This window comes from Paramisgurnus dabryanus, chromosome 21, assembly GCF_030506205.2.
Source record: "Paramisgurnus dabryanus chromosome 21, PD_genome_1.1, whole genome shotgun sequence".
Taxonomy (NCBI): domain Eukaryota; kingdom Metazoa; phylum Chordata; class Actinopteri; order Cypriniformes; family Cobitidae; genus Paramisgurnus; species Paramisgurnus dabryanus.
This window is the reverse complement of record NC_133357.1, coordinates 12671962-12686242: the sequence shown is the minus strand read 5'-3', so window position 1 is coordinate 12686242 and position 14281 is coordinate 12671962. Positions and strand designations below refer to the sequence as shown.

Here is a 14281-nt window from a genome sequence, read left to right as displayed (position 1 = left end):
AGGCTGCGTGCCAAAATAAAAGCATTTTCTATAATAAAAGTACCTCTTTTCCACACTTTCTTGTAAATATATTCCTTCCTGTTTGTTAGGCTAAAGTAAGTGTGCTTGTTGCAAAGTTTTCCCTATTTTTTAAACTACTTTTCAAAGTTCAATGTTAACTAAAAACTGTTTACCTTCTAAGGGTAACTAATTTTCAAATGACTTAAAATTAATAATAAAAAAGACAAAGCATGCATTAAAATGCCAATAGATCAACTGTCTTTTAAATTAGAAGTAAAAGAAAGCCTAAAAATAGCAAGTGATCAATCAAAGGGTCCCTATCAGAAATATGGCAATGTTCAGGTGATTCTCAGTTAAGCTGTGCATTCAGACAAGACAATGTCTGGGGGTGTTGTGTTACAGCAAATGGACTAAAATGGATTTAAGAATGGATTTATTTATAACATGTAGAGGATGAATCATTCATGACTGACATCTGGTGGTGAACCTTGCTCTTTAAATGTAGATTCATGAAAAGTTTATGCCAGTAATTTATTTATACAATGACTCTGTTTCCAATAAATTTGTCACTTCAGGGAAAACAGTACATATGCATTGGTGCAGTTGTTTATACTCATTCACAGTCTTTATTGCGTAAATAACACAATATAGAACAAAATGCAAAGGAAATAACACAGGTGAATAAATAAAATAAGACTAAATGGATTTAACACATTCAAAGACATTAGTAATTTCCCAAGTTTGTAAAATGACATGCTCTGTGTAGGAAACACAACCGTCCACCATTATTCCTAATAATGTTTACTTTGAGAGGGACATGTTTACAGCAGCTTTCTTGATGACATGTTCCATCAGAGCATGCTCAGATGTGTCCAGGTTAATCTTATACTTGGCCAGGATCTTCATAATGGGCCTCAGCTTCAACCACCACTGGGTCTTTGGTATACGGTGTCTTGTAAAAGAGAAAAGGATGATTTTTTTAAAAGAAGGAAATACCATTATGGATGTCTTTGTGATACAGCAATGAATCATGCATCAGCAAAATTTAGTTTGAAAAATGCATTTGATGGCTCTTACTCAAAATCTGTCTGTTCCTTTAGATCAGCCAGAGGCTGGAACATCAGGCCTCGCTTCTTCATGCCCAACACACACGCAGAGTCTGGAGTGTTGGCAAAGATTCGTCCTGTATAGAAAGTCAAATAATTCACAATTAATATAATAAAGGACGGCTGAACAAAGATGAAAGGAATTCTACAAAGGTCTACACTCTTAAAAATTAAGGTGCTTAAAAGGTTCTTCACAGCGATGCCATAGAAGAACCATTTTTGGTTGTTCAAGAAACCTTTTAGTCAAAGGTTTTTTTACCATTTCTTTTATACATTTTCATAATCTGAAGCACCTTTATTTTTAAGTGTATTTGTTTCTTACCATGTCTAAAACACTCCTTTAGTTTCTCTGTTAGCCAAAGCACAGACTTTGCACCCATCTTGGTGGCAAAGTTTCTGTCAAAAGGAGTGGGGGTGCCACCCTAAAAACAGAACAATGTTAGATATTAAAACCTAGAGGAAAACGTTATTGCTCTTTCACTGCACATGATATTGATACAGTTCTTAATTGTGTTTAAATATAAATACCATCTTAGTCAAGAGGTTTCTGTTAAAATAGTTTAAGATAAATAAATATATAAATAAATGAGACCATTTTTAAAATGCATTACGGGTATTTATAGGTAAAATAATCTGAATTTGGGCAAAATGAATGAGACATGTTTAAGCGAATTCTAAAATACTAACATTGACTTTTAAATTCAGACTTGGCAAATCTGAGTTTAGTTTATAACATTTTTAAGATCTCTTCTGAAAGGTATTGCAGAGGATTTTCTTTTTCCGAGTGGATCATCAAGACTATTGGTCCTCCTAGTTGTCAATCAGGAGTGTTGCGCAATTGCATTTTTTAAAAAAAATAGAGAAGGCAGTTCTCCTTTAAACTTTTAAATGTGATTTAGATTTAAGTAAATCCAATTGCTCTTCTTTTAATTTCAGAAGTCTAGGAAAAATTAATAAGATATTAAAAACATTATTTGATTTCTCTTATGGGTATGGTGCAAAATGTAACCTGCTGCATATGGCCGAGAACGTTCTTACGGCAGTCGAAAACTCCTTTTCCTTCCTCCGAGTACAAATTGAAGATGAAGTCAGTGGTGTAGTTGGAATTGCAGCTCTCATTTCTACAATATATAGTGATAACGACCTGAGTTTAACTATTTGTGTTTCATCCAAATGAAACATTTTTATTTTAAAGGCAAAAATAGGCCAAAATGTCTCTTAATATTTAAAAGACGAACCTGAGAATTAGGCCTCTCTTAACTGTGCTTTTCATCTTCTCAACAAGATGCTCCACATTTGCCTATAAACAAAAAAAAACATTTGGGTAAATTCCAACACAATCTCATGGCAATTTTATGAGGTGGCAAATTCGTATGATTCGAAAAGTATGTTTTTGTAGGATTTGCTTTCAAATGTGCTGTGATGTTGGGTTTAGAAATAGAGTTAGGAGTGTTTTTTTTTTGTTTAATTCTAATAATATCAGATTTTTGTATAATTCACTTTGTATGAATTGATAAAAATTAGCAAACTCGTATAAAATTCCTGTGAGATCAGGTAGGAAAATCCAACAAAACTGGTCATGTGACATTTGATTCATTCAAAAAGTATTTTGCTAATTTACCTCCAAGTCCCGAATGCCGAATTTCTCCTCGTATATATAAGCAGCATCTGCTCCTGCAGCGAGGCCAGCCATGGTAGCAAGATACCCGCAGTATCCTCCCATAGTCTCAATAATAAACACACGCCGCTTAGTGCCTGCTGATGACTGCTTGATCCTGTCACAGGTCTACACAGAAATGAGGTCTTGTGAAATGTTCCCTTTAAAATGACCATTACATAAGACTTTATTAAGATGTCAAAAGAATCTTTGGTGTCCCCAGAGGACATATGTGAAGTTATAGCTCAAAATATCATGTAGACATTTTATTAAAGTATGTTAAAATTGCCGCTTTGTAGGTGAGCAAAAATATGGCATTTTTGGGTGTGTCATTTAAAATGCAAATTAGCTGATCTCGGCACTAAATAGCAATGCCATGGTTGGATAGTGCAGATTAAGGGGTGGTATTATCCCTTTCTGACATCACAAGGGGAGCCAAATTTACAATTTTTCACAGAGAATGGTTTACAAAAAACTAAGTTACTGGGTTGATCTTTTTCACATTTCCTAGGTTGATAGAAACACTGGGGACCCAGCACTTGTCCCCTTTAATTTTAACCATATGCACACAGCCTACAGAAGTCCGTTATGTCACTAACCGTTGTGATGGTGTTAAGGGCTGTGTCGGCTCCAATACTGAAATCAGAGCCAGGAACGTTGTTAGACACAGTAGCAGGAATGACCACCATGGGAATACACAACTCTTCATATTTCTCTCTTCCCTGAACTAGCTCCAGTCCACCTGAATACGCCTGATATATAGAAATCAAAGTTGGCCTTTAATGCAATCTGTGTATTGGATGCCTTCATCATTTATGTGGAAATAACAGCCATTATAGTATGTAAAAAGTACAATAATTTTTCTTCATGATATTTGGACACTTGCCTCAAAACCCCCAATGATGACCAAAGCGTGAATATTGAACTTGGCAATATTTAAGCTGATCTCCTCCATGTACTTTCCAGGTAATACTCTGCAAAAAAGAAAGAGAAGACATTTTCAGATAAAGCAGAGATTGTAAAAATGATGAAGACCAATTGGCAACCCAACATAGTACAAATGAGTTTTTCATAAAAAAAGTTAACAAAAGTACCCTAAAGTAAAGTCTTAAAGCACTGAAATGTACTAATCTTTTTTTCCACATAAAAAAAATTCACATAAATTCTGATGACAGACCTGATCCATACATGCATACTTGACTTCCAGTGAATACTTGTGGATGCTAGGCCTACAATAGGTTGTGTCCTTAAGAAGCACTAAAACTTTGTAAACTAAAAGTGACCTTGTACAGCACTTCTCATACTGTTCATCCTCACATTCAAAATCTCCTTATTTAGGATAAAAGCATTTGCTAAGTGTAACATACCGTTTGGTGCCAAACACAGAGCCACCTTTTCCTATCCAATCTCCAACACTGTTCCAGGTTATAGGCTCAATCTAATAACAATACATTCATATATGAAAATAAGACTGAAGCAGGTGCTGAAACTGGACATCATACATGCCCTAACACAAGCCATTTAGGCCGTTTACCTTTCCCTCTGCCAGGCCCTCAAAACCATCATGAACTCCCAGCATATTGTGGCCCTGAATGATGCCAATCCTGACAGCCGCACGCACAGCAGCGTTCATGCCAGCGCAGGGAGCCCCCACGTTCAAAATAGCCACATTAATATTACTCTGAAGAAAGAAAGAGATAAACCAAGTATAAACAGAGAAAATCAACAACAACAAGGTATAGACAAGAGAATAGTTCACCTTGTATAAAGTTTTTGATAAACTTTCCTGATAAACACAAAGGAGGATATTTTGAGGAATGTTTGTAACCAAACCAATAAGAACTTCTATTGACCTCTATAGTAGGAATAAAGAATACTATGGTGTCAATGGGGATCGGTTTACAAACATTTGGTGAAATATCCCTTTAACCCTTTACCTGGCACAGCTCTTTTTGAATGGGGGGTGAAAAGGTAATGTACTCCTTCAAATTGATATAATAATTTTTTGGTCTAGACGTCCAATTTTGGTCTTTTTTTAAAGAAGACGCTTTAAAGTTTTTTTTATGGAAGTGTCTGGAGGTAAAAATATTAAATAAGAAAAAATTGTTATAGCAGTTTAAATGTATTGTAATAAATACAAATAATGCAATATAGTATTATTTTATACAAACAATTATAAAAAAATTAGATTTGTGCTGGTTTGCTCCATACTCTTGTCACAAATTAATAAATTACAGTCACTGCATAATTATTACTGCTGAAAGGTTTTGAATATGAAAACTACATTCTTAGACCTTTCCAACAATATACAGTTTGTCGTGAAAGATTAACATTTACTTGAAAAATATTGAAGTAAACTTCGGTATCCCGCACAGGACAGTGCCAGTTAACGGGTTAAAGCATTATGTATTGATTAAATGTAAAACTTTCATTTTGATCCTGCTCACCTTGGTGTCCGGTACCCGAACATGTGCCAAGAGTTTATATGTATTCCAGTTATTTTCAAAACTCCTGCAGAGACATTGTCAGTTCGTGAGACATGCAATAGTTTTTAATAATAAAATCTTTTGATACTTTTGGAGCTTTGGTGTTGCAGACTTTGCATTCTTAAACTATTGCGTTGTTTTAGTCGAGCACCCAACCTAGATTAATGTGCGTGCTTTTGCCTGCTTTTTGTCAGTTCATAAGACAACAACACTTTAAGTATACAGTGCTAAACAAATCCATGATAAACAGCAAGCGTATACATACAGAACATACATCCCTAAACATACCTTCCCCTGAGTTTCACAGCGTCGTCAAATCGCCGTTCATTCATGGCAGTAGTGACATCCTTGGTCTAAATTTTGAAAACAAAGTTGAGAATTTAAAATACATATATATTATCATTCTTTGTTGGAAAACGGTAACATAAGAAATCCTTCTTTTAAGAAAACTAAATTGAATGTTTTTTGGGAACAAAATTGTTTTTGTATGACATTGGTGTGAAGAACCCTATTCAGCACCTTTTTTTTAAGTGTGAACTGTTAAATTAAAACTTAATTGGCTGTGTTTGTTTACACACCACTTGCACGCACTCCATCAGGGGAAGTCTGACAGCCTGGTTACCGGAGAGGCTGACCACACATGCAGGGGTTTCTGGAGTCGCTTCCAACAGAGCCATCACGGCCTCCACCCCCATTCTGCTGCCCTAATATAACGAAACAGAGCGTAAGACTCTGATGAAAGATAAAAAGGGAACAATAAAATAAGCAACTCACCAGTACTCTGTCAAAAGCTGAGGGTGTGCCGCCTCTCTGCACGTGACCCAAGATAGTGGCACGAGTATCAAAGCCCAACCTTTTTGTCACCAACTGTTGCAGAACAGATAAACATTGAAGCGTGGTTAACATCCCAGTGGCTTTCGTAGGTCAGATCATAATAGTGCTGGGGTTGAGTTACCTCTCTTAGTTGATCACAGGTGATAGGTTTTCCTTCTTTGTTGATTGCACCTTCAGCCACAATGATCACATTCAGACGAGAACCCATGTTTCTGGTCTGTTAGGGGAGACACGGTAGTTTAAACATTATAAAAGGTGCCTTAATTTGATATACTAAAACAATTATTAACTATTGTTTGTGTAAATCAATGCGTTTTTTCCTGTACCTCTGTGAGTCTTCTGCACAAGTGCTCCTCCCACCCATCATCTGGGGGCATCTCGGGGATAAATACCCAGTCAGCACCGCAGGCAAGAGCAGTAATCAGAGCTAAATAACTAACAAACACAACCCATGAGAAACACAAAATACTGTATAATATACTGTAAATTCAAAATCATTAAATGAGTTTGGGCCAAGTGGCCTAATGAATAAGGCATCAGCCATCAGAACTAATGGTTGTGGGTCAAGTCCCATATGGATTGTTTCATGAAAATCTGACTTTTTCCATGTTTAAGTGCTGTAATTGGGTCCCAAGTTCTTCTATCAACCTAGAAAATGCTTAAAAGAACAACCCAGTAACTTAGTTTTGGTAAACCATTCTCTGCAAGCATGTGAAAAATATGTAATTGAAATCTGGCTCCCCTTGTGATGTCAGAAGGGGATGATACCAGCCCTTAATCTGCACTATCCAACAGTGGCACTGTCATTTAGTGCAGAGATCAGCTCATTTGCATTTAAAAGGACACACCCAAAAACAGCTCATTTTTGCTTACACCTACAAAGTGGCGATTTTAGCATGCTATAAGAAATTATCCATATGGTATTTTAAGCTAAAACTTGTATTTTAAGCTAAAACTTTACATACGTACTCTGGAGAAACCAAAGATTTATTTTACATCTTAAAAAAGTCTTGTGAAATGTCCCATTTAAATAAGCAGATCTAAGCAGGTGGTGCTGGGGAAGAAAGGGGGCTAGGCATGATCCCATGGCATGTTGCATTGAGACGAATCGCCACTAAACCTTACAGAGCTTTATGAGGTACATACATACACATTGATTTGTTTCTTACCCACAGTGTCTTCCCATGACCTCCAGGATGAAAGCACGTTGGTGACTATGAAGGACAGCAGAATAATCAGAATCAAAATATAAATATCGAAGATTCCCAAATTTGACCAAATTCCTCATATTCACCTCTGTGCCGTTGTGGTTATGCTGTCTACCACCTCAATGATACGATGCAGGGCAGAGTCTGTACCGATGGTCATATCCGTTCCACAAAAGTCATTGTCGATGGATCCTACCATGCCCACAATGTTCAAATGAGATGAATTCTTGGCTTCCTCCTTGGTAATACGTCCTGAGTGCAAACACAATTGTCAGTTTAGTATACAAAACATTTATTGCAGCAGTAATTGACCAATCAGAATCAAGTATTCCAGAAAGTCCATCAGTATACATTAGGCCATGCATTTGGGAGATGCTTTAATGCAGGGGTCTCCAACCTTTTTGTGAGCAAGGGCTACCACAATGGATAAAGCAATGTGGAGGGCTACTTTTTGATTTTTTTTACTCAAAACGTTTTTGTTTTACTTGTTGATTTTATTTTACTTGTTATTTGTAATATAAAAAATATGCAATACATTAATATTACAATTGAGACTATTAATAGAATGTGCTTTGGTTTTCACTGCACAGACTCTGTGAATAAACCTGGTGCCCTCATGCACCATGTTGGAGACCACTGCTTTAATGCAGAGCGACTTGCAATGCATTCAAGGTATGCATTTTATTAGCATCTGTAATCCCTGGTATCAAACCCATGACCTTTTGTGCTTCTAACGCTATGTTCAGCTATTGGAAAAGGATCATGCATTTAAATTTTATTTTTGGAACAGATCACTCTTTGGTCCATTTTTTGCATCTTACCTTTGGTAACTAGATCTTTAAGTAAGTCGCTCCATTCAGTACGAAACATGTTGGCACCAGTTAAACTACCATCTCCACCAATAACACAAAGGTTAGTGATGCCCAGCTTGACAAGATTATAGGCAGCTTTCAAACGCCCCTCCCTGGCCTTAAAATCCATACATCGGGCACTGCCAATGACTGTACCACCCTTTCGGGAAAAAAACAAACACAGTCAGGACACTACATTAAAAATATGATCAATTCTAGCCTCTTAAGACACAGACTTACCAGCTGTAGCATCATGGATACACTTTCCCAGGTAGCAAGACGGATATGATCCCCTCCATCAACCAATCCCTGGTAGCCCTGTATATACAGCCATGACAATAGCATTTTAAACCAAATATTAAACATAAGATGTAGGGATACATAACGATTAATCGTGATTAATCTATAGCAGAATAAAAGTTTTTGTTTACATCATATATGTATGTGAACTGTGCATAATAATTATGCCTATATAAATATGCACACATGCATGTATAATTTTAAGAAAAAAAATATGTTTATACATTAAAGGCGCTCTAAGCGAATAATGTGCGACGTCACTTCCTGTTGATGTTTGAACTGTTTTCAAACAGACAGAGCGTAGCTAACTCCTCCCCCTCCCCCTCCCTTCCGTGCTTTCATGAACGCGCCCAACCCCCACCCCCAAATCCTTCTTGTCGTTTATTGGCTGGAATACTTTGTTTTGTTTTGTGCTGGCTAGGTTTGGCCATTTGTTGATATGGCCGTTTGTGAAGCCTGGGCTGTCTACAGAGATCGCGTTTTTTTACAGTTTGATCAGGAGACAGGCAGCAAGCAGATAGTGAGGAGATGTTTCCGGTATGTAACAAAAAATGTTTTATGGTCTAAAACGCTTCAATTCGCTTAGAGCACCTTTAAGTATAATATAAATTATACATAAATATACAAATGTATATATACACATGTAAACATTTCTTAAATAAATACATGCATGTGTGTGCATTTATCTATACGGTTAACTCTATAAAGTTATTATACGTTCACACACACACATATGATGTAAACAAAAACTTTTATTCTACTATAGATTAATCGCGATTAATCGTTATGCATCCCTAATAAGACGCATGTTATTATTACTTATTTTTCTTATCAATTTATGTACCTCATGTACGAAGTAAACTTTAGCTCCAGTGTACATGCCAACTCTGACAGTGGCCCTCACAGCTGCATTCATTCCTGCAAAACATTCACTGTACATTTATGTATTTGGCACACATTTTTATCCAAAGTGACTTACTGTGCTTAAAGCTCCACTGTGTAGGATCTACTCCCATCTAGCGGTGAAAGTCTATATGACAAGCAACTGAATAATACTTTCTAGCCCCCCCCATTCGGAACGCGTTTTAACTCGTACGGTGGCCCGGCCGTGTCATGCCAAGGTTAACATGGCTTCCAGTAGCTACAAAGCAAAAGCAATGAGAAAAAAATTAACAATTTGCAATGTCCTTTGCCTGTGATCCATCAAAGCACACCGATTTATGTTTAACATGAAAAAAGTCTGATTGTCATGATATGTCCGCTTAAAATCACATACAAAAAGCAACCATGACGGGTTTAAATGGACGCGAATTAATATTATGTCAAAGTACAATGCTTATGTTTTAAGTAAACGTTACATGTCCGTGTATATGTAAGAGCTTTCTCTCATATTGGTGAAAAAAGATCACGCAACTTTCACACGCTTGTAAAATGAAACGAAAGACGCGCAGATCAGACGCTTTTATCAGAGTATTATGTCAGACATTATGTCAGAGTACAATGCTTATGTTTTAAGTAAACGTTACATGTCCGTGTATATGTAAGAGCTTTCTCTCATATTGGTGAAAAAAGATCGCGCAACTTTCACATGCTTGTAAAATGAAACGAAAGACGCGCAGATCAGACGCTTTTATCAATGAAAGGCTAAAAATAGCGCTGTCACCGTGTGTTTGTGCTAGAGGTCAGAAAAGATGAAAACATTTATCTCAGTACCTCAGATTACATAAATGGGCGGAGAGACGGCGTGTGTCTGTTCGGACACATTAAACCACATGCATGTTTACACTAACAAGTGTTATGCATAATCATGCTAAAGTTAGCCAAGGAACTATAAAACTTCAAGTTTACAACATGGACTGTATAGATGTAAACGAATATGCTGAATTACCTGTGGAGAATATAGAAAGTGCAACTTCAGTGTCCCATGAGCCCCATCTTGGAAAACTAACTCCAATAGTGACTTTGGTCTTGATGTTTTTCCTGTCGCGTTGTCGTTTAAAATCCCCGTTTCGCTTCCTTGGCTATTTGTTTTAATGTCCTCGAGAATATGTCTTCAACAGGCTTTCAAATCAAAGCATTAGATCGCAGGTTCATCACGGTGTGCGGTTGTTGTAAAATCCGAAGGATTCAGCTACGCAGGTCACAGGCTGGATACGATACGTCATCAAGCCTGGTTTATTTAAATCAACTGAGCATTACATTCGCAAGTCATACGCATATTACATCAATTTACAATTAACTAAAAATAATTGTCAGCTTTATAATTGTTAATATTCTGAAATAAGACTGTCTTGATGACGTATACCGCCTACACATGCAACCTCCGGAGGCTTCAGCTATCGGCCAGCATGAGTGTAGAGTGAAAGCGCGAAAGGCGGAGCTTGAATTTCAGGAATGTCCCTCGTCGGCGAATGTATTTCAAAGATGGAGGCACAACATGGATTCAGCCAGAGAGCGCTTCGACGGTATGCATTTTAAATAGCAGATTCTACACTTACGAGAATACTTTCATTAGTGGGTGGGAAGTAATTACACATGAATGAGCACATACTTTTGAAAGAAAACATGGGTTTTTGTTAAGAATTAACTCAATAAAGTACACAGTAGAGCTTTAAAAGGTAAACATTTTATCAATATGCAGATTGCAGAATGTATAAAAAAAACATAAAAAACATCCCCATTTTGTAGCCACCTTACGGATTCAGGGCCACTGAGCACTGCGGTGTGAGAAGGTAAATATTGTATAGGTCTACCCAGAGTCGTATAATAATAGAGTTACGACACTCACATAGACGTCCGTTGTAAGAATGGAATGCGGAAGAAACAGCGTTTCATGTAGCGACCGGTAGTGACCATAGATGTGTATATAAAGGCTAGATGGCTCGTCCGCGCTGATGGCCAATTGAGTTGAACGTCCGCATTTTGGCGGCCATCTTAGGACAGGGCGCTCGCTCACTCGTAGCATTGAGTTTTAATGATGCAGGTACTTTTAAATAACCATAACTTGCTTAATTTTTTACCGATTTTCAAACGGATTGGTTTGTTATAAACGTCAAAGATGTACCTATGACACTGAATACGTATACTAAAAATAAATAAAACAATCATGAAACATGTTAAAGCATCCATAATTATAGCCACGTTAATAACGTTTGTAAAAAACCAAACCGTTTGTAAATCCGTCAAGAATTCAGCAAGTAACGAGCATTTTAGTTGGCGTATGTCACTCACCTTCCGTCCACAGCAGCAGGGAGCAGCACTATGGCAGCACTGACCTAAGATGGCCGCCAAGTGACGACACAGCTGACTCCGCCTTGAGCCATCTAGCCTTTATATACATATCTATGGTAGTGACGCATAGTTCCAAACGCAGCACTGAAGCCCATTCATTTCAATGGCACCTGCTGGTAAATCGATGAAATTACCGTTTCTCTTTACATTTTCGGACATTTCATTAATATAGTCAACAGTGATATTTTATGAACTCTGCTGTAGGTAATGATTATCGTTAATAATAACTAGTAAAAGTTTTATATTTTAATGAGTTGTGTATAATGTGTGAATAATATAGATTTAATGGTTTAATATTTTATTACTGGTGGCCATCTACTTTATACTTATCTTTTTTATATATTACGAGTAACACTAGGGGGCAACAGCGACAAGCTAAATGCCTTATAAGAAAGTCACACTGCTTCACAATGCTGCTATGTGTTTCATTGTGTTTGGTAAGTAATACGAGTGATGTATCCTCGAAAATCATGTATGATTATATTAACATTTAATGTGAATTTAAAATATGAATTTAGTGTGTTTCTGTTATGCTTCACTGTTACAAATAACCGCGTTGGCGATCTTTTTTGTGATTTTAATATAGTAAAAGTGTAGGAATTATGTTTTTAGCAGATTGATAGCCATTTATATAGCCATATTTTGGTACAAAAATAAAAGATAAACTGTGTTGCTGTAGTTGGTATAGATAACCACAGTTATATTTGGGTCACAATTAACTGTTTATCTTTATTAACTGATTTACTGTATTTCCATCACTCCCTAGTAAAAAAAAACGTTATAAACACAGTAAGTATAGTGATCAATTCCCATTACAAGCTAATATTTACCTAAAATAGCTGAAAACCTATGCAAACAGATTGACAGCCCTGCTTGGTTTGGAACTGTAGAACGTTACCTGAATCACGTGACCGCGCGGCGGCGAGATCAAAGCGTTTCGTAACTCTGTTATTATACGACTCTGGGTCTACCCTTATATGGCATCTTAGTTGTGAGAATGTGGAAATACCGTAGATGAGGATATCTGAGGTATAGTTTTTCTATCACGTGCTATGAACTCTCCTCTGAAGTTCAAAGTGTTTCGAATGTGTAGAAAGCAACTGTATCTGGTTTCAATGGCAGCTGTGTAAAAGACAGAGTCATCTAAATATAAATATCAACTTGGAGTTCATTCTAAATGTTCGCATGCTTGATAAGTCAAATTGTCATCATCTTATGTTTTATTCATCCACTGAAAGGGTCAGTTATTGAAGCAAATCAATAGTTAGATGTTAATCACATGAGAAGATATGTTCAACTAAATCATATCTAGTAGATAGCAGACAGTCACCAGGTTTGAAGTAATATTAAATGCTGTTACTCTGTATAACCTCATGTCAATTCAGAAGAAGGTCACTTGAGCTTGACTAAGGTCACTATTATAGAAACAAGGAGACGGGGGCAGGATACAAGCTAATGCTAAAAACTATGATGACCTTAGTGAAACAAAGGACAGAACTGATATTTTGGGACCATCAGTACTGTCCATAATTTCTGATCCATAAGATCTGATATTATGTTGACTTATTAAAAAAAAAAATTGTAAAGTGCAATAAATATAGTATTTTGGATACCCATATTTTAACAATTCACATTAAAGACTGCTTGCATGAAGATTCAAATCGGATTTTCATAAAAATATTGTCGATTTTTAATAGACAAATTGTAAATAATTGGAATAAACACTTTGGTTGCATTAGTAAATGCATTAGTTAAAAAGAACTAACAAAACGCTATTATACGGTTTTTTTTTAGCATTTATTAATCTTTGTTAATGCTATAATTCTAAAACAGTAATTCATGTTACTTTATGGTGCATTAACACCAAATGTAAAACAATGTAATTAATGCAAGAAGTGGTGTGTTGCTAGAAGATCGGGGTCTCCAACCCTTTTGTGAGCAAGGGCTACCACAATGTATAAATCAATTTTGGAGGGCTACTTTTTTGATATAGTCTACTCAAAACTTTTCTTTTACTCATATATTTTACTTGTTGATATTTTATCATTGTTTAAAATGTTAACATACATAAAAGAAGCCAAACTAATTAAAAAATCTGTAATTAATCAATTTTAAAATTGAGGCTATTAACAGAATGTGCTTTGGCGGGGAACTCACAAACTCTGTGTGGGCAACCTGGTGCCCACGGGCACCATGTTGGAGACCAATGCTCAAGATACTGTAAATTCTCTCCCCATGTTGGGTTTCACACCTCTGTGCTTTATTTAGAGACCTCACAGATACCAGCATACTATCGCATAACACTTGTGTGTGCCAGGGTTACTACAAAGTACAATGTAAAAGTACATCAGAAGAGCAAATTCTTACCTTGGGCATCTCCACCTGAAGTCAGTACTGCAATTGCCCGGCCGACCCCCATCTTGGTCGGATCCATCCCTGCCGTGTTTACATTCGACATGGTCAGATATTCTGGAGAAGCAAGCAGCAAAGAGTGATGGAAATGAAAATCACTCTATATTCCCTGAGTCACGGACCAAGGAGCTTTGGC

The 14281-nt window shown here is 36.7% G+C and overlaps 1 protein-coding gene across 1 annotated transcript; it reads right to left on the bottom strand.

The window, feature by feature from the left end:
* Window positions 1-598: 598 nt before the first annotated feature.
* On the bottom strand, window positions 599-14281 carry pfkma (phosphofructokinase, muscle a). The gene is made up of 22 exons (XM_065285644.1): window positions 14101-14281; window positions 9287-9360; window positions 8383-8460; window positions 8113-8302; window positions 7378-7543; window positions 7253-7297; window positions 6410-6518; window positions 6205-6300; window positions 6024-6116; window positions 5828-5953; window positions 5538-5602; window positions 5211-5274; window positions 4298-4444; window positions 4131-4201; window positions 3650-3737; window positions 3363-3515; window positions 2728-2892; window positions 2345-2406; window positions 2116-2227; window positions 1429-1528; window positions 1078-1183; window positions 599-952 (listed from the first exon to the last, which is right to left on the bottom strand). Exons 1-22 carry the CDS (start codon window positions 14189-14191, stop codon window positions 802-804), a joined length of 2352 nt encoding a protein of 783 aa, XP_065141716.1. The 5' UTR covers window positions 14192-14281; the 3' UTR covers window positions 599-801.

Bases quoted from the DNA above. Each gene is read 5' to 3' on its own strand.
- pfkma (XM_065285644.1), bottom strand. From the start codon at position 14,191: ATGTCGAATGTAAACACGGCAGGGATGGATCCGACCAAGATGGGGGTC. The intron at 4,445-5,210 runs GTGAGCAGGATC...TTCTTTCTTCAG, and splicing joins TTCGGGTACCGGACACCAAG to AGTAATATTAATGTGGCTAT. The intron at 2,228-2,344 runs GTTCGTCTTTTA...TATATATTGTAG, and splicing joins AAGAGAGGCCTAATTCTCAG to AAATGAGAGCTGCAATTCCA.